This window comes from Podarcis liolepis, assembly GCF_965112155.1.
Source record: "Podarcis liolepis genome assembly, chromosome: 9".
Lineage (NCBI taxonomy): Eukaryota > Metazoa > Chordata > Lepidosauria > Squamata > Lacertidae > Podarcis > Podarcis liolepis.
Genome location: NC_139564.1, coordinates 2,333,591 through 2,358,861, shown reverse-complemented (window position 1 = coordinate 2,358,861; position 25,271 = coordinate 2,333,591). Strand labels below are relative to the sequence as shown.

At 48.4% G+C, this 25,271-nt stretch overlaps 1 protein-coding gene across 1 annotated transcript in view; it reads left to right on the top strand.

Annotated features, from left to right (window-relative positions):
- ATP6V1B1 (ATPase H+ transporting V1 subunit B1) overlaps positions 1 to 25,271 on the top strand; it is a 78,707-nt gene that overhangs the window by 25,825 nt on the left and 27,611 nt on the right. The window contains exons 3-4 of the mRNA XM_083458831.1: positions 4,108 to 4,206; positions 19,671 to 19,764. Coding sequence (XP_083314957.1) covers positions 4,108 to 4,206; positions 19,671 to 19,764 — 193 coding nt within the window. The remainder of the gene's footprint in view (positions 1 to 4,107; positions 4,207 to 19,670; positions 19,765 to 25,271) is intronic.

Sequence of the window (25,271 nt, the reverse complement as noted above, 5' to 3'; positions counted from 1 at the left end):
AGAAGAAGAAGAAGAAGAAGTTGTTTTATTTATACCCACCCTCCCCAGCCAAGACTGGGCTCAGGGTGGCCAACACCAGGTATAAAAACAATTGATTAAAATGCAACTTAAAAACAAGATTAAAATACAACATTAAAATGCAGCCTCATTTCAATGGAAGCTCAAATCAAAAAAATTTGGGGATGAAAACGTCAAGTCTTCACCAAGGCCAACTATCTAGACTGGTCCTACGTGGGCCAGAAAAAAAGCCAGGGAAATCCCCAAATAGGAGTTCCATCACAGAAGGAGAAAGGAAAGAGGGGAAGGGGAACAAGTTGATTCCAAGCCAAAAGCCAGGCAGAACAATTATTGTCAACTGTAGTTACATTATCGGCTAAAAAGCTCTTTGACCAAAAGAGCCCAGTAGAGGGTTCCAAATGGTCAAGCATTCCCCTTCCACAGGAAGCCAGCTGCCTCTGCAAAGCCGGGCATGAATTGCTCCTTTCCTTTGTCCTCAGTGCCTGGGGTCCAAAGATAGATTGCCCCTGGCTATGGAAGTTCCACTGAGCCATCATAACTTCTATCCATTCAGCCCGGACACTGAGATCCAGCACCGAGGGCCTTCTGGCGGTTCCCTCATTGCAAGAAGTGAGGTTACAGGGAACCAGGCAGAGGGCCTTCCCGGTAGTGGCGCCCGCCCTGTGGAACGCCCTCCCACCAGATGTGAAGGAAATAAGCAGCTATCTTCTCTCTAAAAGACATCTGAAGGCAGCCCTGTTTAGGGAAGTTTTTAATATTTAATGCTGTATTGTTTTTAACACTTGAGTGGAAGCCGCCCAGAGTGACTGGGGAAGCTCAGCCAGATGGGCGGGGTATAAATAAATTATTATTATTATTATTATTATTATTATTATTATTATTATTATTATTATTATTATTATCCACTGGCAGCCGCAAAGGGTCGTAGTGGGTGGCAGGTGAGCAGGCTTACTTGGAAATAAGTTCCATTAAAATCAAAGGGGCTTACTTCCCAACAAATCTGTTTAGTCCCCGAGTGAGGAACAGTAGGAATGTAGAAAGGACCTAATTTCTGGCACTCCCTGCCCAGTTGACAGGTCTCCAAGTGAGCTATGATACGGCCAATTAAAAAACCCACATTCCAAATTCAAGCAGTGATGAATTGAAGCTTTGTGGGGCTGTGCCCAGCACAATACACCGTTTCTATGCGGCCCTTTCATCCTGATAGGTGCAGGAAGGGGGATTAATAAGATCAATTAAAGAGCCGGATCACAGAGGTTTTCCCCCTCCGTTGTGGTGGTTGGCAAGGCTTAAAGTCCAAAGTACAGGCTCAGCAGAAAAGAGGTACATTTGGGAGGATGGAGGAGGGCAGGACAAGGCTAAACTTGAGGGTGTGAGTAGATGCCAAGAGTTAAGGCGCAGTCTGTGGGTGGCTAAAGCCAAAAAAAACCCTCCAAGTCCCAGTGCACTATACCACTGAGTAATTGGTTTTAGGGGCAAAGTCTCAATAACTATCATCAATATTATATTTATTTTGTTGTTGTTGTTGAGTTGTTTAGTCGTGTCCGCCTCTTCGTGACCCCCTGGACCAGAGCATGCCAGGCCCTCCTGTCTTCCACTGCCTCCTGCAGTTTGGTCAAACTCATGCTGGTAGCTTCGAGGACACTGTCCAACCATCTCGTCCTCTGTCATCCCCTTCTCCTTGTGCCCTCCATCTTTCCCAACATCAGGGTCTTTTCCAGGGAGTCTTCTCTTCTCATGAGGTGGCCAAAGTCTTGGAGCCTCAGCTTCACGATCTGTCCTTCCAGTGAGCACTCAGGGCTGATTTCCTTCAGATTGGAGAGGTTTGATCTTCTTGCAGTCCATGGGACTCTTAAGAGTCTCCTCCAGCACCATCATTCAAAAGCATCCACTCTTCGGCAATCAGCCTTCTTGATGGTCCAGCTCTCACTTCCATACATCACTACTGGGAAAACCATAGCTTTAACTATACGGACCTTTGTTGGCAAGGTGATGTCTCTGCTTTTTAAGATGCTGTCTAGGTTTATTTATTTATACCCTGTCTTTTCTCGTGACAGGGACTCAAGGCACCTTACGCAAATTAAAACAGCATGATATCGAAAGATTATGAAAGATAATAGTGAAAGAGTAATTAAACTATGCAGAATGAAAACAATATAAAAATGGATCTGTTAAAAGACAGCACAGCATTATTAAAAAGCCCTTTTCTTTTTTAAAAACAAATGAACTGTCAGTTCCCAAAGGCCTGTTGGAATAAAATAGTCCTCACCTGCCGGAGGAAGGACAGCAAAGGAAGAGTCTGGCTGGCTTCTCTAGGGAAGGAATTCCAATGTCTGGGAGCCACCACCAATAAGGCTCTGTCCGGCGTCCCCACCAGGTGTGCCTGTGAGGGTGGCAGGACTGAGAGCAAGGCCTCCCCTGAAGAGCTCAGAGCCCAGGCAGGTGGGGGGACGGACGCGAATGTGGTCCTTCAGATAGCCTGGGCCAACGGGATGGCTTCCACCTTCATGGCTGGCTTGTGAGCGCCATGGGGTGAGGTGCTCTGACTACTCCTTGAGGGCGTCAGTGCATTTCTTTAAAATATTGCAACGTGTTTGTTTAAAGCATGCAGCCCTCCTGTCATTCCGAATGCCTTGCAACAACAACAACAAAATCCGCAACGTGATTGAAGTCAGTCTCCGTTAAAACATCAATCTGGAGCATGGGACAGCTCAGTTGGGGGAGCATGGGACTCGTAATCTCAGGGTCATGGGTTCAAGTCTCACGTTTGGCAAAAGATCCCTGCCTTGCATGGGGTTGGACTAGATGACCCTCGTGGTCCCTTCCAAGTCTATGAAAAGAGCTCCAGAGCTTGTTTGTGCCTTAAAATCACTAGAGGAGCCGCTGCTTCACATCTTCGCCCTTGTTTCCTTCATCCTGCCTCGGCAGTCAGTCTATGCATAGTTAACCTATGGAACCTTCTCCCACATGAGGCAGTGATGACCAGTAACTTGGATGGCTTTAAAAGAGAATCAGACAAATTCATGGAAGAGGAGAGGACTATCGATGGGCTAATAGTCAGGATGGCTCTGCTCTGCTTCCACGGCTGGAAGAAGCAATGCTTCTGAATCCCAGCAGCTAGAAACTGCAGGAGGGGAGAGCTGCGTTCGAATCCTGCTTGCAGGTTTCCTACAGGCATCTGTCTGGCCACTGTGAGAACAGGAGGCTAGACTAGGTGGGCCATTGGCTTGATCCTGCAGGCTCCTCCTATGGAAGCATCATTTCACTAGGACAGGCATAGGCAAACTCGGCCCTCCAGATGTTTCGGGAGTACAACTCCCATCATCCCTGACCACTGGTCCTGCCAGCTAGGGATGATGGGAGTTGTAGTCACGAAACACAATCGGCGCTGGAGACACCGGCCCGAGGCACAGTAAGTTTGCTGACCCCTGCTCTAACCTTTTTTTTCAAAAAAAATATTTCCCCAAAACATGTCATCTTTGGTGGTTCCCTACCCCCACCCCATTTTCCTCCCTCCCTCCCCCCACCCTCCCATACAAACCCCCACCCCCTGACTTCCCTCAGTTCCAATCTTTGGTTTCTCTGTAAAAGCTATTCTCTGCATGTTACAAAATTGTATAAAAAAATTATCTAACTGATTATTGTAAATAAAGAGTTTGTGAGTGTTTATTCAAAACCTGCCAAGGAGTCCAGTTCACTTTGTTGCGTCTTCAAATATTTTGTAAAGGGTTCCCATTCATCTTTGAAGTCACAGTTATCCTTGTCCCATAGCTTATGTGTCAATTTTGCCAATTCTGCATAATCCATCAGTTTCTCTTGCCATGATTCTTTGGTTGGAATTTCTTCAGTCTTCCATCCTTGTGCTATTAGGACTCTTGTGGCCGTTGTCGCATACATGAAAATGTTTTCCAGCTTTTTTGGCAGGTCTTTCCCTAGAATCCCTAACAAAAATGCTTCAGGTCTTTTAACAAATGTTAAGTGGAACATTTTCTTCAATTCATTATATATCATTTCCCAAATTTTTTTGATTACATTACAATCCCACCAGAGCCCTGCTCTAACCTTTGCCTTGCTTCTCTCTCCTTGCAGTTTGCCCAGTATGCAGAGATTGTCAACTTCACTCTCCCGAACGGCACGCAGCGAAGCGGCCAAGTGCTGGAAGTGTCCGGCTCCAAAGCCATTATCCAGGTGGGTGAGAACGACTCTGTTGACCCCGTGTCTCAGTGGGACTCGGTTTGAACCAGAGCCTCCAAGTGTCCCTTTTTACCAGGGACATCCCTGATTTAGAGAAGACGTCCCGGTTTCTGATTTGATCCCAGAATGTCCCACTTTTCCTTAGGACATCCTTATTTTCATCAGAGGGGATGGAGTTATCCAACCCCCCGAGCCGTCTGAAGGCAATCCTGTAGAGGGAAGGTTTCTAAAATGTGTCATGTTTTATTGTGTTTTTATACATGTTGGACGCTGCCCAGAGTGGCTGGGGCAACCCAGTCATGTGTGTGGGGTATAAATAGGAAAATTATTGTGGCGGAATGGGACGTCCCTGTTTTCATCAGAGAAAGGTTGCAGAATATAAGCCTGTCCCCTGCATTCATTGCTCACTTTGGGGACATTTCGACAGAGCACAGCCATCACTTTGCATTTATACCCCACCTTTTCTCTAAGAAGCACAAGGTGCCGTCCACAGAATCAGAGGACCATAGAACTGGAGAGTTGGAAGGGACCCCAAGGGACATCTAGTCCAACCCCCTGCAATGGAGGAATCTCAGCTACAGCATCCATGATAGAGGGCCACCCAACCTCTGCTTAAAAACATCCAAGGAAGGAGAGTTGAATTCTCCCATGTCAGGGGCTCAGGAACAGAGGCACAGGGGAGAGAGGAAATGGAGAGTGAAGGGGAAGAATCCGAGGGCAGCGTAGGGGAGTATGGCAGTGACCCGAGAGATTCCTTGAGCTTCTCCAGCGAATCAGAAGATTCCCAGAAGGAGGCGCCGATGGTCAGGGCAAGGGGGGTCCCAGGGGGGACACACCAGAAACAAGGGGCCAGTGGGGACTCCCAAAGCAGCAGCGGGAGATCAGGACCAGCTTCCCCACCAGAGCGTAGTGGGGGGGGGAAGAGTCCCATGTGTCAGGGCCAGCGTCTCCTCCAGCAGGGAGAGAAGATGAGTCAGGGCTGACCACGCCTCTATCGGAGAGTGGGGGAACGGAGGGGAGGTCAAGTCCAGCTAGCCTCCCCGAAGGGGGAAGCAGTGACAGGAGCAGTGTAACGGTCAGGAGGAAGGTTGCCGGCTGGGCGCGCGCGCCAAGTTCAAACGTACAGGCGCGCGGGACAGCAGAAAGCCCGGATTGGGAACCAGGTCCTAAAGCCCGCCGGAGGCAGGGGGAAGACTCAGGGGACTCAGCGTCAGAAGAGTCTAGGAAGGGGGAGACCCCAGCGGACAGGCGGACCCAGAGGAGGAAAGAGCAAAGGAAGAGGTGGAGCAAGGCTAGAGTCTTAAACTGGTGTCTGGGGGGAGGAGATTCAGACGGAGCTTCGGCGGTCTAGAGTTTCAGACGTAGAGCTGTACACTGCGGCTGTGAAAGCGAAACTGAACTTCAATAAAGACTTTTGTATATAACAATGAACTGGCGTTGGTCCTTTGTGAGCTGGGACCTCGGGCAGCTCTGACATCCCACATCCTCATTTACCGTATTTTTCACTCCAAAAGATGCACCTTTTTCTTCCTAAAAAGTAAGGGGAAATGTCTGTGCGTCTTATGGAGCGAATGGTGGTCCCTGGAGCTGAATTACCCAGGGGAGAAAAGCAAATCATGCTTTTTTTTTTTTTTTGAAAGAGGGAAGTGGGTGTTGAAAAAAGGCGCAGATCATTTGCCAATCGGGGAGAGAGATAAGGGACGCTAGGGATAAGGGAGGCTGCCTGGAAGAGGGGAGGAAAAGACAGCAAACTTGCAAAGGGGGGAAACAGGAAGACTAAAGCAATAAGGAGAGAAATTAGAAGAAAAGGAGGAGCAAAAAACTGTGCCAGCTAAGGAAAAGACACTAAGGCAAACAAGAGGGAAGGGAGTGTTGAAAGGAAACAGCTGATCAGTCGGATCAGAAGAGAGATAAGGGACAAGACTGCCTGGGAGGGGGGAGGTAAAAGCCCATGGATCCTCAGGATTTTTGCATTGGGTCACCCCAAATTCACCATCAGATCACATTGCATGTCCATGGCTACAGCCTGCAGCAAAAAATCACGCACCCACTGTTGTGTGGAGCCGCAATGGCACAAAAACGTGGTTACAAAGCACGGATCCACATGGATCCTCAGGATTTTTGCACTGGGCTACCCCAAACTCACTGTCAAATCATATATCATGTCTGTGGCCACAGCATGAACCACAAAAATCATACATCCACTGTTTCGTTCAGAATATTTTTTTCCTCTCGTTTTCCTCCTCTAAAAACTAGATGCGTCTTATGGTCAGGTGCGTCTGATGGAGCGAAAAATACGGTAATTCCCACAAAAACCCTGTGATGTAGGCTAGGCTGGGAGGCAGTACCTGGCCCAAGCTCGTCCAGTGAGCATCATGGTTGTGCGGGGATTCGAACCCTGCTCTCTCCCAGTAGTCTAGCCACTGAACCACAGTGGTTCCCATTACCATTTATATTAAACTCCACTGGTTTTGGATGGCTTCTGACTTTGTTGGCTTTTTTAAAGAGGATTGGGCAAATTCATGGAGGAGGAACGGGCTATGGATGGCTCCCAGCCATCTTGGCTCTGCTCTACTTCCACAATCAGAGGCAAAAATGCTTCTGAAGACCAGTTTCTGGAAACCACAGGAGGTGAGGGTCGGTCTTGTGTTCGAATCCTGCTTGTGGGTTTCTCACAGGCATCTGCTGGCCACTGTGAGAACAGGCTTTGGCCGGATCGAGCAATGCTCTTATATTTTTATTTACAACTTTCCTCTGCCATAGCCTGTGCTGTTTTCTCCCTATCTGCTATGGCTGAGCTAACATAATTAATTATGTCATTTCAATGCATTCCAGTGGCAGGGATACGTCAAAAACAACGCAGAAAAAAATTACAGATAGGTAGCCGTGTTGGTCTGCCATAGTCAAAATAAAAAAATTCCTTCCAGCAGCATTGCAACTCATTACCAAACTTAAAACCATGGAGAGACCTGGTCTGAACAGAGACATTGGATTCTTATCTCATTATACATGACTAAGCCATTTTTCACCTTCTCACCCCTTGCCTTTTCCTGTAAGACCTATTGCAGTCGTTAAGAGTCGTCAACAGGCTCATCTCAGCTATCTGCCAATCACCCATTCCCACCACCCTTCTGAGTAATACCCCTCCCCACCTTCTCACTATATAGAAGGATCTGGCAACTTCTGTTTCAGTGTATCTGAAGAAGTGTGCATGCACACGAAAGCTCATACCAAGAACTAACTTAGTTGGTCTTTAAGGTGCTACTGGAAGAAAACAATGTAATTATTTACAGAACGTTTGAAGGCTCCAAAGAAAATCATGGTAGCGAAAGCTTCTTGTAGGAGCATGCAGATTGTAGCAGATTTAAACCATTTTGAGGGGAGTACAAAAACACAAAGATCTAGCCCAGCTCCAAGGAGATAGTAGAAGTATCAGCTCATACAAAGATCCCCTTTACAAATAATAAAAGTTGGATGAAAATAAAAGTATTTCCCCTGTGAGCTCAATTATTGACAATAAGATTTAAATGAGCCACACGCAATATTCGTATGAGAAATAACATATACTTTTTAGTCTGTGGGATACCTTTTCAAAAAGCACAATTTGCCGGAGTTTTGAATGCTATCCATCCAAATGGTGGCAGTTTTCTGTTTTCCTTTGGGACAGAATTCTTCCCCTTCCTTACTCCCGAGTAAAAGCAGACAGGGCAGCAGCCTTTGCCCTTTGCCTTTTCAGGATGTGGTTCGTTCTCTGCTTAAGACGTCTCTGCAGCAGAGAGAAACTGATGCTTCATGTTGTTCTTGAACTGCGAGCCAAAAGTCAAGGCTGAGACACCTGGGCAGGTGAGGAAGACCTGGAAGTACAAGGGCCATAAATACATAATGCCCTAGAGGGATACTTTGAGACTTGGAGAAGCAAATAGAAGGCTAAAATCTCTGGGAGTCCAATCGAAAGCTCTAGCGCAGATAGAGAAAGCAGGAAGCCGGAAAGGATGTTGGTGGGTGGGGAAGATTTCGGGCCACATCCCTTTCAGGGTAGCCTTCCGGGGGCCACAGAGCCATGGTGGGCGGGTCCAGAGGGAAAAGTGGGCGGGCCCTTTGTAAGGGAAGCCAAGTCTCTCCAGAGAGACACACACAGGACAGCAGAACATGGCCCCGGGTGTGTGGGGCGACTTTTGAACTGGGGCACTGGGGAGATTTCAAAAAACAGCAAACATTTAAAAATTTAAAAAAGTTTCTCCTCTTCTGGCGGTTCCCTCATTGAGAGAAGTGAGGTTACAGGGTACCAGGCAGAGGGCCTTCTCGGTGGTGGCACCTGCCCTATGGAACACCCTCCCATCAGATGGCAAGGAAATAAGCAGCTATCTTATTTTTAAAAGACATCTGAAGGCAGCCCTGTTTAGGGAAGTTTTTAATATTTAGTGCTGTGTTGTTTTTAGCACTCAATTGGGAGCCGCCCAGAGTGGCTGGGGAAACTCAGTCAGATGGACGGGGTATAAATTATTATTATTATTATTATTATTATTATTATTATTATTATTATTGTTATTATTATTATTATAGGTTGCTTTTCTCCTAGTCATTTGTACCTTTCATTCGGCTGCCTCAGCTCCACCCTTCTTTCCCTTTCTTACCCCAATCTTCCAACCTGCGCCTGTCCCTCACTAGCGCATCACCTCCTATTCCGGAGAGGGTTGCCAACTATTTCGCCAGCAGTGCTGCCATGCCTCTAACAGAAGCCCAAGCTAGCAGATGACAACAGCTCTCCTTGCTAAATTCCCTCCGCCATCTGGCTGTTGTTAAGGGCAGTGGCGCCCGGGAAAGAAAGAAAAAAAGGAAGGAAGGAAGGAAGGAAGGAAGGAAGGAAGGAAGGAAGGAAGGAAGGAAGGAGTTGGCAATCTCAACCCTGCAGGTTTTCTTCCAGCCAGCCAAATTGTCCTTCCACAGCGTCAATGTACGAGGACAGACCTTTCCCTCGCCAGCACCCAGAATGTTTGTCCGCATTCCGTGACCGCACAGCAGCTCTATCCAGAGGACCAGATCATGAAAGGAGCAGACCCTCTCTAAGCGCAGCCCCTGGGGGTGAGTGGCTGGCTGGGACTTCGGCTTAGCAAGGGTCTTCTTCTATCTGCTGGGAGGGGGCTGCACAGTTTGCCCCTCCATGCGGAGAAGCAGGTGCCTCCCCAGGGATGCTCGCTTCTCTAAGCCCCCTGACCTTTCCTCACCCTCTGAGATCGCGCAGAATGCCCTTTCCCGCCGGCCCTGCTCTGATGAGCAACGCCTTGAGCCTAGTAGCCCTGTGGAGGCGAGGGACCCGCGAGGTTGACCTGCGGGGGACCTCTGCTGGCGAGCGGCCAGACTTCAGCCCTGTAATGCCACAGAGACCTCTGCAGGGCCCTCCTAATCCTATTAGGGAGTCAGCCTCGCCGGCACCCCCTGCCCGGCCTTTGGCAGAAGCCGCTTAGGGAAAGCCTGATATACACGGAGCTGGGGTGGGGGGGGCTTATTCCATCCTTCCCAGCCCCCCACCCCACCCTGCCGCAACAGCTGGCCGACGTGTGAACATTCTTTCGCAAGGGGCCACACGGATCTAATTAAAGCGGCGGTCCGGAGGTCACTGCCTTCAAACGGTGTCAAATATTATTCCGATCAAAGGGAGCCTTTCGGGGGTCCCTTCGGGATGGATAGGGGAGGGGGAGGCACGCTGGACCCAATTAGAACATAGCTGTCAACGTTTCCCCCTTTTTAAGGGAAATTCCCTTAAAAGACGCCTGCTTCTTGGGAGAAAAGCAATGACAAACCTAGGCAGCATCTTAAAAAGCAGAGACATCACCTTGCCAACAAAGGTCCATATAGTTAAAGCTCTGGTTTCCCCAGCAGTGATGCATGGAAGTGAGAGCTGGACCATAAAGAAGGCTGATCGCCGAAGAATTGATGCTTTTGAATTCTGGTGCTGGAGGAGACTCTTGAGAGTCCCATGGACTGCAAGAAGATCCAACCTCTCCTTTCTGAAGGAAATCAGCCCTGAGTGCTCACTGGAAGGACAGATCCTGAAGCTGAGGCTCCAAGACTTTGGCCACCTCATGAGAAGAGAAGACTCCCTGGAAAAGACCCTGATGTTGGGAAAGATGGAGGGCACAAGGAGAAGGGGATGACAGAGGACAAGATGGTGGGACAGTGTTCTCGAAGCTACCAGCATGAGTTTGACCAAACTGCGGGAGGCAGTGGAAGACAGGAGTGCCTGGCGTGCTCTGGTCCAGGGGGTCATGAAGAGGCGAACACGCCTAAACGACTCAACAACAACAACCCCTATTCCAAATAGGATTCCTCGCAAGAAAAGGGAAAAGTGGGCAGCTATGAATTAGAAGAAGGTGCTTTTCCCTCCGGCTAACCACGGCCTGCATTGGCCATGGGAGCAATGCTGGGCTACTCCTTCCGTTGCAGCGGTTTTCCAAAAATGCCAGTTCAGAAGGGATGCTGGTGACTCGGGTCCCCTCTCCCCCAAGGAAGCCGGGAAGGATCCAGGCGGCGCCAAGCAACTGAGGCCAGTTGCTCCAAACGTAGCGCATCATGTGTGGGAGAGAGAGGAGGGCGCGTTGGGCCACCCAATGGGGTCTGCACACCTCAGTTTCCCTCTTCACGCAACCAACTGGGTGGGGGCTGTGGAGGCGAAAAGGGTGGGGGGGCAACCAGGATGATTAAGGGTCTGGAAACCAAGCCTGATGAGGAATGGTTGAAGGAGCTGGGCATGTTAAACCAGGGAAAGAGGATACTTGAGAGGAAATAATAATAATAATAATAATAATAATAATAATAATAATAATAATAATAATAATAATTTATTTATTTATTTATACCCCACCCATCTGGCTGAGTTTCCCCAGCCACTCTGGGCAGCTCCCAATCAAGTGTTAAAAACAATACAGCATTAAATATTAAAAATTTCCCTAAACAGGGCTGCCTTCAGATGTCTTTTAAAGACAAGATAGCTGCTTATTTCCTTGACATCTGGTGGGAGGGCGTTCCACAGGGCGGGTGCCACTATTGAAAAGGCCCTCTGCCTGGATCCCTGTAAACTTGGCTTCTCTCAGGGAGGGAACCACCAGAAGGCCCTTGGAGCTGGACCTCAGTACAGTGGCGTAGCGTGGGGGTGCAGGGGGAGCCGGCCGCACCGGGTGCAACATCTGGGGGTTAGGGGGCGCAAATCCACGGGTTAGGGGGTGCAAATTATTTGCCTTGCCCCGGGTGCTGACAACCCACGCTATGCCACTGCCTCAGTCTCCGGGCTGAACAATGGGGGTGGAGACGCTCCTTCAGATATACTGGACCGAGGCCATTTAGGGCTTTAAAGGTCAGCACTAACACTTTGAATTGTGCTCGGAAACGTACTGGGAGCCAATGTAGGTCTTTCAAGACCGGTGTTATATGGTCTCGGTGGCTGCTCCCAGTCACCTGTCTAGCTGCCGCATTCTGGATTAGTTGCAGTTTCTGGGTCTCCTTCAAAGGTAGCCCCACGTAAAGCGCATTGCAGTAGTCCCAGCGGGAGATAACCAGAGCATGCACCACTCTGGCGAGACAGTCTGCGGGCAGGGAGGGTCTCATCCTGCATACCAGATGGAGCTGCCCTGGATACAGAATTGACCTGCGCCTCCATGGACAGCTGCGAGTCCAGGATGACTCCCAGGCTGCACACCTGGTCCTTCAGGGGCACAGTTGCCCCATTCAGGACCAGGGGTCCTTTGTCCTTTGTCCTCCCTCCACTCTTGGAGGCATCAATGCTTCTGAATGCCAGTTGCTGCAAAACACAACTGAGGAGGGTTGCCACTGCTGCGCTCTGGTCCTGCTCGGGCGATTCCCATTGGCTTGCTTCTTTCTTTGTCATTCTGTTGTGTATTTTCATGTTTTATACGGCAAATCGTTTGCAATCTTCGGCTGAAGGGCCATATATACATTTTGTAAATAAAATATACCTGAAGGAGCATCTCCACCCCTATCGTTCAGCTCGGAAACTGAGGTCCATCACTGAGGGCCTTCTGGCGGTTCCCTCACTGCCAGAAGTGAAGCTGCAGGGAACCAGGCAGAGGGCCTTCTCGGTGGTGGCACCCGCCCTGTGGAATGCCCTCCCATCAGATGTCAAGCAGATGAGCAATTATATATCTTTTAGGAGACATCTGAAGGCAGCCCTGAATAGCGAAGCTTTTTAATGCTTAATGTTTTACTATGTTTTTATATATGCTAGAAGCTGCCCAGAGTGGCAGTGGCAACCCAGTCGGTGGGATACAAATAAAGTACAGTCATTTCTCGGGTTACAGACACTTCACCAAACGAGAGGCACATGCCCTCCAACGTCCTGCTGATCAAAATCGGGACACTCAATTTTCCATCCGGTACTTTGGCGCAAGCCAGCTGACTCGCATCGCCAGAGTGCCGGGCCAAAAAACAGGACATTCCGGGAACCATTCAGAAGCCAGGATGGCTCTTGTAATTTGGGGACGCCCTGCTCAAATTGGGACGGTTGAGGGGTATGGAATGAATCCCCCACAGGACTGTTGTGTCCACAACATGCGGCAGAATACGCCCCCTGCAACCAAACATCCATCTGGAGAATACCTGAGCTGTTCTTCCTTATCTGCTCACTTCCAGTCTCTGCTGGGTGCTCCAAGCCGCAGGGAAGGGGGTGACAATATAGAGTGCCAAAGGTCCAATTAACACTTGTTTTCCTTTTTTCCCTTCCAAATTTTTCTTTGTTTTTAAACAAATGCAAGAACCGTCAAACACTTAGGCAGCAGTGCACCTAATGTTTGTTTTCTCCATTGACTCTAGGCATAAACTAACGCATTCAGCATTCAAACATATTACTTAATGTAACCTCTCCATGGAGAATATTGAGTACAGTGGATGCTCGGGTTGTGAACGTGATCTGTGCGCGAGGCACGTTCGCAACCCCCAGCGCCGCATCTGCGCACGCGTGGGTCACGATTCGGCGCTTCTGCACATGCACAAAGCGCGATTTAGTGTTTCTGCACATGCATGAGCGCCAAGACCCGGAGGTAACCCATTCCGGTACCTCCGGGTTCGGTGCGGTGTGCAACCCGAAAACACGCAACCTGAAGCGTCTGTAACCCGAGGTATGATTGTAGTTGGTATAACAAGGTCTTGAGTTGGGCCGTGGACATAGTGAAAGAAAGGGGCCCCTGTTTCTTGGAAGGTGTCTCTGTTCATTATGCCTCCAATTGCCCTCCTGTGTCTGGTAAAATATTCAGACATTGCTGCAGCCCTGATATTATTTAACCTTGTGTTCATGAAGCCACTTTGGTGCTGCTAGCACAGCGATTTCACTTCACCCCTGGAGGCAAACTCCATTGCCGTTCATGACATCAGGGAATGGGGTGGGCCACAGTGAGAACAAGACGCTGAGTTGTGGGGACCCATTGGCCTGATCCGGCAAACTCTCCTTCAGTTCCAGAGGCAGTCTACTGAGATTCCTAGGTTCATTCATATATATATATATATATATATATATATATATTTGTTTTCGTAGATTTTCACGGGTACAGGAATGCAGGTTTTGGTGTCCTCGGGTGTCTTCCCGTGTAAAAGTTGGGGTGTCTAGGCGACGTTTCGACGAGGTCTCACTCGTCATCTTCAGGCTGGTGCTTTCGGCTTCTTGTTACTGGAACAGAGCGGGATCTCAGTGTTTGAGTTCCTATAAATACTGTAGAGGGGTGTGGTGTATTGCCTCAAAAGTTCTGGGCAGAGGGGAAGTTCCCAGGCTAGTGTTCTTTTCTTCTTTTGTTCCTTAATTACTTGAGGGATATCTTGAGTGATTTCTTGAGTGATATTCTGAGTACCACTTAGGTGGGTCATTAGGTGTGGATTAGTTGCTAAAGCCTTCGTGTCTTGACCTCTTGAATTTGTGAAGAGTTTTTCTGGGAAGATGGCTGTACTGCACTTAGTTGTGCTTTGGCTTGGCTTCGTGTATAGGGGCGAGCTGTGGTTTTGTGCCCTGTGCCAGCCAGATCTGTGTAGGGATTGCAGGGGGGTGCAGCATCCGGAGGTGCCACTATGGTTTGGTTACTGGATGGTGTCTGTAATTTATCTGTGGAGAGGGTCTGGGTTTGGGTCTGGTGTGGTTGATTGGTGGTGGCGTTCTGTGTGCCTCTGGATCTGGTGTCGGTTTTTGTGGGGAGGGCTAATTTCCAGATGTCTGGCAGGCGGGACGTGTCGTCACGCTTGTTCATGTTGTGAGGGTGTTTCTCTATCTCGATGGCTTCCATGATTATTCTCTTGTGGTGATGTTCCATGTTAAAGAGCAATTTGGAATCTGCAAAATTAATTTCGTGTCCTGTTTCTTTCATGTGTTGGAAAAGAGAGGAAGATTTTTCTTCTTTTTTGACGGCATTCTTGTGTTCTGCGATACGTGCATTTATTCGTCTGTTTGTTTGTCCAATGTACGTGGCTGGGCAGACTTTGCAGGGTATTTCATAGACCCCTTGGTTTTCCAACTGGATTTTATCTTTGGGGTTTCTGAGGATATTGGCTATTTTTTGGTTGGTGCAAAAGGCTGTTTTGATATTGTGTTTATGGAGGATTTTGCTAATTTTATCTGTAGTGCCCTTGATATAAGGAAGGAGGGCCATGCCATTGTTTTCTTCCGTGTCTTGGTTTTTGGGGGGTGTTTCTTTTTGGATTAGCTTCTTAACCCTGTTTTGCTGGTATCCATTGGCGATTAACACATTTGAGAGATTCTGTAACTCAGTTGTCAAGTGGTCTTTGTCAGCCAGGCGTTTGGTTCTGGAGATGAGGGTCTTGGCTACGGAGTTTATTTGTGCAGGGTGGTGGTGTGATTGAGCATGTAAGTAGCGGTTGGTGTGTGTTTTTTTCCGGTAGATAGTGTGTCCTAGGGAGCCATCAGGTTTTTTGTAGATTAGGACGTCAAGGAAGGGAAGCTGGTTGTTGGCTTCTATTTCCATAGTGAATTGTATTTTGGGGTGTAGGCTGTTGAGATGTGTGAGGAAGCTATCTAGTTTTTCTTTCCCGTGTGGCCAAATTACAAAGGTGTCGTCAACATATCTGAGCCAAAGTTTGGGTTTGTGTTCTGACTTGTCTAAAGCATTGGTTTCAAAGTGTTCCATGTACAGATTTGCGATGACCGGTGAGAGGGGTGATCCCATAGGTGCTCCTTCTATCTGTTTGTATCTTTGTCCATTGTGGATGAAGTACGTGTTGGTTAGGCAGTGGTTGGTCAGGTCCAGGATGTATTCGGGGGGATTGTATTTGTTTTGAATGGCTGTCAAGGCTTCATTAATGGGCACTTGTGTGAAGAGAGATACAACATCGAAGCTCACAAGTAGGTCATCGGGATGTAGGTTTTGCTTCTTTATTGTTTCTATGAACTGGAAGGAGTTTGTAACGTGTGAAGAGATGGATTCTGCATAGGGCTGAAGTTGCTTAGCGAGAAATTTAGCGAGATTTTGTAGAGGTGAGCCTATGGAGCTGACTATTGGTCTGAGTGGTGTTCCTTCTTTGTGTATCTTGGGGAGGCCGTAGAGTTTGGGGCATCTGGATGATTTTTCTCTGGGGATGATTCTTAGCTGGATTTCTTCACTGATGGGAGAGGCTTTTATTTTGGATTTGGTGGTTTTTTCCAGATAGGTGGTGGGATCTGTTTTTATAGGTTGGTAGGTAGGGTCTTGGAGTAGATTTGATAGTTTTGCTTGGTAGTCCGATGTGTTCATCACAACAGTGGCATTACCTTTGTCTGCTGGGAGAATGATTATGTTGTTGTCTTTCCTCAGGTTGGTGAGTGCTTTCTGTTCTTCTTTGTGTAAATTGCTTCTGGGTGGTTTGCTGGAGCAGAGGATGTTGGTGACTTCAAGTCTGATTTTATTGGCTTCATCTGGGTTGATTTTGGTTAGGCTAGCTTCGACTCCGCATATGATGTTTTCCGTGGGGATGCGTCTCGGGGTAACTGCAAAGTTGAAACCTTTGGAGAATCCATCTCTTCACACGTTACAAACTCCTTCCAGTTCATAGAAACAATAAAGAAGCAAAACCTACATCCCGATGACCTACTTGTGAGCTTCGATGTTGTATCTCTCTTCACACAAGTGCCCATTAATGAAGCCTTGACAGCCATTCAAAACAAATACAATCCCCCCGAATACATCCTGGACCTGACCAACCACTGCCTAACCAACACGTACTTCATCCACAATGGACAAAGATACAAACAGATAGAAGGAGCACCTATGGGATCACCCCTCTCACCGGTCATCGCAAATCTGTACATGGAACACTTTGAAACCAATGCTTTAGACAAGTCAGAACACAAACCCAAACTTTGGCTCAGATATGTTGACGACACCTTTGTAATTTGGCCACACGGGAAAGAAAAACTAGATAGCTTCCTCACACATCTCAACAGCCTACACCCCAAAATACAATTCACTATGGAAATAGAAGCCAACAACCAGCTTCCCTTCCTTGACGTCCTAATCTACAAAAAACCTGATGGCTCCCTAGGACACACTATCTACCGGAAAAAAACACACACCAACCGCTACTTACATGCTCAATCACACCACCACCCTGCACAAATAAACTCCGTAGCCAAGACCCTCATCTCCAGAACCAAACGCCTGGCTGACAAAGACCACTTGACAACTGAGTTACAGAATCTCTCAAATGTGTTAATCGCCAATGGATACCAGCAAAACAGGGTTAAGAAGCTAATCCAAAAAGAAACACCCCCCAAAAACCAAGACACGGAAGAAAACAATGGCATGGCCCTCCTTCCTTATATCAAGGGCACTACAGATAAAATTAGCAAAATCCTCCATAAACACAATATCAAAACAGCCTTTTGCACCAACCAAAAAATAGCCAATATCCTCAGAAACCCCAAAGATAAAATCCAGTTGGAAAACCAAGGGGTCTATGAAATACCCTGCAAAGTCTGCCCAGCCACGTACATTGGACAAACAAACAGACGAATAAATGCACGTATCGCAGAACACAAGAATGCCGTCAAAAAAGAAGAAAAATCTTCCTCTCTTTTCCAACACATGAAAGAAACAGGACACGAAATTAATTTTGCAGATTCCAAATTGCTCTTTAACATGGAACATCACCACAAGAGAATAATCATGGAAGCCATCGAGATAGAGAAACACCCTCACAACATGAACAAGCGTGACGACACGTCCCGCCTGCCAGACATCTGGAAATTAGCCCTCCCCACAAAAACCGACACCAGATCCAGAGGCACACAGAACGCCACCACCAATCAACCACACCAGACCCAAACCCAGACCCTCTCCACAGATAAATTACAGACACCATCCAGTAACCAAACCATAGTGGCACCTCCGGATGCTGCACCCCCCTGCAATCCCTACACAGATCTGGCTGGCACAGGGCACAAAACCACAGCTCGCCCCTATACACGAAGCCAAGCCAAAGCACAACTAAGTGCAGTACAGCCATCTTCCCAGAAAAACTCTTCACAAATTCAAGAGGTCAAGACACGAAGGCTTTAGCAACTAATCCACACCTAATGACCCACCTAAGTGGTACTCAGAATATCACTCAAGAAATCACTCAAGATATCCCTCAAGTAATTAAGGAACAAAAGAAGAAAAGAACACTAGCCTGGGAACTTCCCCTCTGCCCAGAACTTTTGAGGCAATACACCACACCCCTCTACAGTATTTATAGGAACTCAAACACTGAGATCCCGCTCTGTTCCAGTAACAAGAAGCCGAAAGCACCAGCCTGAAGATGACGAGTGAGACCTCGTCGAAACGTCGCCTAGACACCCCAACTTTTACACGGGAAGACACCCGAGGACACCAAAACCTGCATATATATATATATATATATATATATATATATACACCGTATTTTTTGCTCTATAAGACTCACTTTTTCCCTCCTAAGAAGTAAGGGGAAATGTGTGTGCGTCTTATGGAGTGAATGCAGGCTGCGCAGCTATCCCAGAAGCCAGAACAGCAAGAGGGATTGCTGCTTTCGCTGTGCAGCGATCCCTCTTGCTGTTCTGGCTTCTGAGAGTCAGAATATTTTTTTTCTTGTTTTCCTCCTCCAAAAACTAGGTGCATCTTGTGGTCTGGTGCGTCTTATAGAGTGAAAAATACGACACACATACACACACAGACACACACACAGAGAGAGAGACATTTTTATTGGTTTTTTTAACATATCATTTCCAACAATCATATAACATACCTTCTTATCTTATACAATGTTTTAGACTTCCGTCAACACCTCTGATGATTTGTCGCTCTTATCACTTATTCTGCATTTCTTAATTTCTCTATTTCTCTTAATTATCATTAACTAATAATTCTCCTCATAATCTTTCTTGCAATATTTCAAATAATCCTCCTTACAGAACTTCTTGCAGTCCTACTAGCGTAATCTGTTGATAACAAATAGTTTTCAAATAGTTCATATATTTACTCCAGTCTTCTAAGAATCTCTGGTCCTGCAGGTTGTGAATCCTTCCTGTTAATTTATCCAGTTCTGCATAGTCCATCAATGTCATCCGCCATTCTTCTTTCCTTGGTAATTCTTCTTGCTTCCATTTTTGTGCCAATAATGAGATTCCTGGGTTATATGAGGAGTTTGGTAGGGTTGCCATATGTCCTCCTTTTCCAGGACACACCCTCCTTTTCGTGAGGAGAGTCCTCACAGCGACCCATAGTTATAAGTAAAGGTAAAGGGACCCCTGACCGTTAGGTCCAGTCGTGTCCAACTCTGGGGTTGCGGCGCTCATCTCGCTTTACTGGCCAAGGGAGCCGGCGTACAGCTTCTGGCTCATATGGCCAGCATGACTAAGTCACTTCTGGCAAACCAGAGCAGCGCACGGAAACGCCGTTTACCTTCCCACCAGAGTGGTACCTATTTATCTACTTGTACTTTGACGTGCTTTTGAACTGCTAGGTTGGCAGGAGCAGGGACCGAGCAACGGGAGCTCACCCCGTCGCGGGGATTCGAACCGCCAACTTTCTGATCGGCAAGCCCAAGGTTCTGTGGTTTAACCCACAGCGCCACCCGCGTCCCATAGTTATAAGTAAAAGTCGGCAAATGTGTCCTTTTTTGCTCTTCAAAATATAACAACCCTAGAGTTTGGGCACTGTGAAAACGGGCTGCTGGGCTAGACGAGACACTGAGTATTTTTATGTTCTTAGGCTTAAATGGGAGATTGCGACCCAGAGAGCCAAATTGTCTGGGGAGGAGCGAAAGAAGCAATGAGAGAGACGCTTCTTTTTCATCTTGCTGGCGAAAATTCCTCCAAATGCAGATCGCCCAGCGCAAAACCGCAGCCCCCTCTCCCTGCTCCCTTCCCATCTGGACCTGCCTGGCCTCATTTGCCGTTAATCCTCCTTAATTGCCCGTAATTGGGTCCTTGCCCTCTGGGGCCCTTTGCCTTGCAGGTGTTCGAAGGAACATCTGGGATCGATGCGAGGAAGACGTCCTGCGAGTTCACGGGGGACATTCTCCGCACACCTGTTTCCGAGGACATGCTTGGTACGTAGAAAACAGGGGAATCGGGGAGGAGGAGGAATCCGTCTCGGGTAATGCGTTGCTACAGCTGCAAAGTGAAGTGTGAGCTAATCCCGTCGGGGGAGCGAAAAGGCCGCCAGAGGCTGCAGGAACAAAGGAAAGAGAAGGGAAAGGCCAAAGGGCAGCGGGAGATGGCCCTGGCTGCCATGGAAGGAGCTGAAGCAGGGAGAGGCTTTCGGGTGCCGGAGTGGGGGACAGGAACGGGCTCTGAGCCACAGGAGCCATGGGCATAGCCAGGATTTTTGTTAGGGGGGGGCAGAACCTCAGTTTAATACTAATAATAATAATACTAATCATAACAATACTACTACTAATAAAAATAATACATTTTATTTATACCCCGCACTCCCCGGCCAGAGCCAGGCTCAGGATGACTAACACCAGTAAAATCACAGTAAAAACATAAGGGGGGGGCAATTTAAAATACAGGTTAAAATGCAATTTAAAATGCAGCCTCATTTTAAAAGTAGCCCACAGATCAAAACCATCAGGGGAGGGAAACAGAAGGGTCAGACTGAGAACCAAACCAAAGGCCAGGCGGAACAGCTCTGTCTTGCAGGCCCTGCGGAAAGATGTCAAGTCCCGCAGGGCCCTGGTCTCTTGTGACAGAGTGTCGGGGCCAGTACCAAAAAGGCCCTGGCCCTAGTGGAGACCAGTCTAAGCACCTTGCGACTTGGGATCTCCAAGGTGTTGTCATTTGTGGACCTTAAGGTCCTCCGCGGAGCATACCAGGAGAGACGGTCCCATAGGTACCTGGGTCCTAGGCCATATAGGGCTTTAAAGGTCAAAATCAGCACCTTAAACCTGATCCTGTACTCCACCGGGAGCCAGTGCAGTTGGTAAAGCACTGGATGAATGTGATCTCATGGCAAGGACCCCGTAAGGAGCCTCGCTGCGACATTCTGCACCCGCTGGAGTTTCTGGGTCAGCTTCAAGGGCAGCCCCGCATAAAGCGAATTACAATAATGAAGCCTGCAATGTGTTTTTATTGATTTTTATTAATTTGGGAGACAGCTGCCCCTCTCTGCCCCCCAGGAGTCATCTGGGGGTTCACTCCAGCAATGCTTGATGGAGGGGGCACTGAAGGGAGTTAGAATCATAGAACTGTAGAGCCGGAAGGGATCCGAGAGTCATCTAGTCCAACCCCCTGCAATGAAGGAATTTCAGATAAGCATTCATGGCTTTGGAGTTGTCTAGGGTTGCCATATTTCAAAAAGTGAAAATCCAGACAAAAAGTTGTTGCCAAAGCTGTAGAGCTTTTTAAAGTTTTGCCCAGAGTTGTTGAACTTTTGCAAAATCTCAAAAAATAAATGAAAAGATTTTTGGATCTATTTTTTAGTAAATTCGCCAAAACCTACACTTCCAACATGGGTTGGCCTACGGCCAGATTTTCCTGAACATTTCGGTGATTTCCCCCCAGATACTGTTTCCAACAGCCGAATCCTTGTAATGTCTGGGAAATTCCAGATGTATGGCAACCCTAGAGTTGTCGTCCCAAATATTAGGAGGGCACCAGGTTGGCAAATGCTGGCCTAGACACTGACCCTGGGATTAGGCTGGTCCGTCTCCTCCCTTGGGGGGGTGTAGCTGAGGATTCCAGCAGTGGGAGAACTGGGAAGTGGAGCTCCCTCCATCCTGAGCTCTGCTGTGCTATGGATCGGTCTTTTGATGCACCGAGTGGAAGATTATGAGCCATGGCGGCAGGGAGAGAGAGGGAGTGTGAATTCAGCAGGGCTGGGTTTGCCGCGGGTTGTTAGCTTGGCTAACGTTGTCAATGCTGCTTTGTGGATTATGAGTGCTGTAACGCTTTGTGAAGTTCATAATAGGACTTTCCTTGCGGTTGTGCGGTTCAGCCTATTTTTTAAGCCATTTTGCAAAGTGCTTTATAGAAGGCGTTAGTTTTACTGATGGTTCATAATTGTTTTACACGATTCAAGTTGCAGTTGTGATGTTCTGTTATATCTGGCCTTTGGTTTGGACTTGGTCTGACCCTTATGTTTCCCTCCCCTTATGGTCTTGATTTATCAGCTACTTTAAAATGAGGCTGCATTTTAATTTGCATTTTAACCTGTATTTTAAATTGGGGTTTGCTTGTTTTTTTCTCCCCCCCTCCCGTCTCCCCCCCATTATGTTTTAACTGTGATTTTATTGGTGTTAGCCACCCTGAGCTCGGCTCTGGTTGTGGAGGGTGGGGTATAAATAAAATTAATAATAATAATAATAATAATAATAATAATAATAATAATAATAATAATGCAATTTATTGTATGTAAGCCGTACTGTATTCTGACTCATGTCAGTGAAAATTGGCCTAGAAATATAATGAATGAATGAGCTGTGAAAAGGCTAGCTCCATCAGACCTCAGGCGCCACCATCCCATCACTATCCCTTCTCATTTCATCACCTTTGCTGGAGGCCCAGCTCCATCGAGCACCTCTGTGCCTCTGGACTGTGCCAGCTGCCCATTATCGGAACAACAGCTTACAAATTGGAGTCTGACTTTTGGTTTTCCTCTGCCATCCCTGTGTCCTTTTCCTTGTGTGTTGTGTCATGGCATGCCATTCTATTTTTTAAAACAGATTGTAAGCCTGCAGGGTAAGGGCTGCTGTGTTCAGATTGTATGGATGCTCTGAGAGCCTTTTTGGCTCAAGAGCTGGGTTCAGAAGCTCTAGATAAATAAATGAGGAGCGGAAGAAGAGCCTGAGAAAAAGCACCCAGCAGGATTGAACCCACGGCTCACCAGGGTTCAGTGCAGCTGGCTGCGGGGTTCTACTTCACCAGTGTGTTTTCTGCAGCGAAGGTCTCCAGGGTTTGGGGCAGCTGTCCCCAACCCAGCATGGAGACACCAGCATTCGAACCTGACACCTTCTGCATGCAAAGCCAATGCTCTTACCACTGTACCATGGAGGAGGGGGTCACCCAGTGGGTATTATCAGCCCTTACGGCTAAAAACAGGAGGAGACCAGAGGCTACTGGGCCAAAAATTGGCCATGGCTGTCCTCCTCCCAGGCTGCCACCTCCCTCCAACCATGGTTGTCCTCCTACCTTTTAGTAGGAGGGGGCGGGGTCTTAGGGGGCCAGGCCCACCTGGACCAGGTGGGTCTTTGGCTTGATTGTGCAAAGGCCGCGCTTGAGTTTGGCAGAGCAGGAGACAGGCCTGAGCACCCGGGTCAAGGTGAGCTTCAGCGCACGGCCGCATCTCCTGCACCTATAATAATAATAATAATGATAATAATTCATTATTTATACGCTGCGCATCTGGCTGGGCCTCTCCAGCCACTCTGGGCAGCTCACAACAGAATTAAAAGCACAACAGAATCTCAAACATTAAAACCTTCCCTAAACAGGGCTGCCTTCAGATGTCTTCTAAAAGTCAGATAGTTGTTTATTTCCTTGACATCTGATGGGAGGGCGTTCCACAGGGCGGGCGCCACCACCGAGAAGGCCCTCTGCCTGGTTCCCTGTAACTTGGCTTCTCACAGGGAGGGAAAAGCCAGAAGGCTCTCAGAGCTGGACCTCAGTGTCCAGGTAGAACGATGGGGGTGGAGATGCTCCTTCAGGTATACTGGGCCAAGGCCGTTTAGGGCTTTCAAGGTCAGCGCCAACACTTTGAATTTGCTCGGAAACGTATTGGGAGCCAATGTAGGTCTTTCAGGACTGGTGTTATATGGTCTTGGTGGCTGCTCCCAGTCACCAGTCTAGCTGCCGCATTCTGGACCTCAGTGTCCAGGCTGAACGATGGAGGTGGAGATGCTCCTTCAGGTATACTGGACCGAGACCATTTAGGGCTTTAAAGGTCAGCACCAACACTCTGAATTGTGCTCGGAAACGAACTGGGAGCCAAAGTAGGTATTTCAAGACCGGTGTTATGTGGTCTCAGCGGCCACTCCTAGTCACCAGTCTAGCTGCCGCATTCTGGATTAGTTGTAGTTTCCGTTTCACCTTCAAAGGTAGCCCCTCATAGAGTGCATTGCAGTAGTCCAAGCGGGAGATAACTAGAGCATGCACCACTCTGGCGAGACAGTCTGCGGGCAGGGAGGGTCTCAGCCTACGTACCAGATGGAGCTGGTAAACAGCTGCCCTGGACACAGAATGGACCTGCGCCTCCATGGACAGCTGTGTGTCCAAAATGACTCCCAGGCTGCGCACCTGGTCCTTCAGGGGCACAGTTACCCTATTCAGGACCAGGAAGTCCCCCACACCCGCCTGCCCCCTGTCCCCCAAAAACAGTACTTGTCAGGATTCAACCTCAATCTGTTAGCCACCATCCATCATCTTCCTCTGCCCCCCACCGACTCATTTCCTTAGGTGGCCAAATTAACCTTTCCGCCCAAAGATCCGTCTTGAACATCCGCCAGACCACCTCCTCTTTATAGATTGGCTATCGGCCACCGCAGGGGAGGAATCAATACAGCTGCATTCGCCCTCCCTGCCTCCCCCTCGCCAACGAGTCCCCCCCCCCCAACACGCAACAACTTTCTTCCGGTCCTTTAAGAGGGACGGTAGAAAAGCACTGTCCTTGTCACAGCAAATGAAGATCAATGCCAAGATGGAAATGGGAGGAAGGAGCCAGAGGACCATGAAAGGCCAGTAAGCTTGGTATTCACCACGACGCGTTCTATTTGTCTTAGACACACATCACTGAAGCACAAAAAAGAAAAGGAGAGAGAGAGAGGGATGAGGGAGGAGAGAAAGAGCAGAGAGAAACCTTTGCTCAATCGAAGCACCTGCAGCTGCAAAACAAGGCTGGAATCCTGCGCTTGCAAGATCTGCAGCTTAGCCACTCGGAGTGACACACACCATAGGTGCCAACTCCCTGGAGCCCTCCCAGCACCCGCAAAATTCCCCATGAAGGGGCCAGGCACAAATTTTGGTGCCAGGGCCAGGCACGCTGCATGGCACCATAGCCCCAGGCACCCACAGTCTCAGGGCCAAGTTGGCACTCCTGCCACACACATACCTCTTGGACCTACCTCCTGGTCTCCTTTGCCCACTCCCTTCCTGAGGATTGTTGTTGTTTAGCCATTTAGTCATGTCCGCCTCTTCGTGACCCCATGGACCAGAGCACACCAGGCACGCCTGTCTTCCACTGCCTCCCGCAGTTTGGTCAAACTCATGCTGGTCTCTTCGAGAACACTGTCCCACCATCTCGCCCTCTGTCGTCCCCTTCTCCTTGTGCCCTCCATCTTTCCCAACATCAGGGTCTTTTCCAGGGAGTCTTCTCTTCTCATGAGGTGGCCAAAGTCTTGGAGCCTCAGCTTCAGGATCTGTCCTTCCAGTGAGCACTCAGGGCTGATTTCCTTCAGAATGGAGAGGTTTGATCTTCTTGCAGTCCATGGGACTCTCAAGAGTCTCCTCCAGCACCTGAGGATTAGGTGCAGCAAAAGCACAAGCCACACACACTGCCAATCCTGCCCAGGATGTGCCACACCCACCATGGCACTTCTGAAATGCAGTCGGCGCCCTCTGC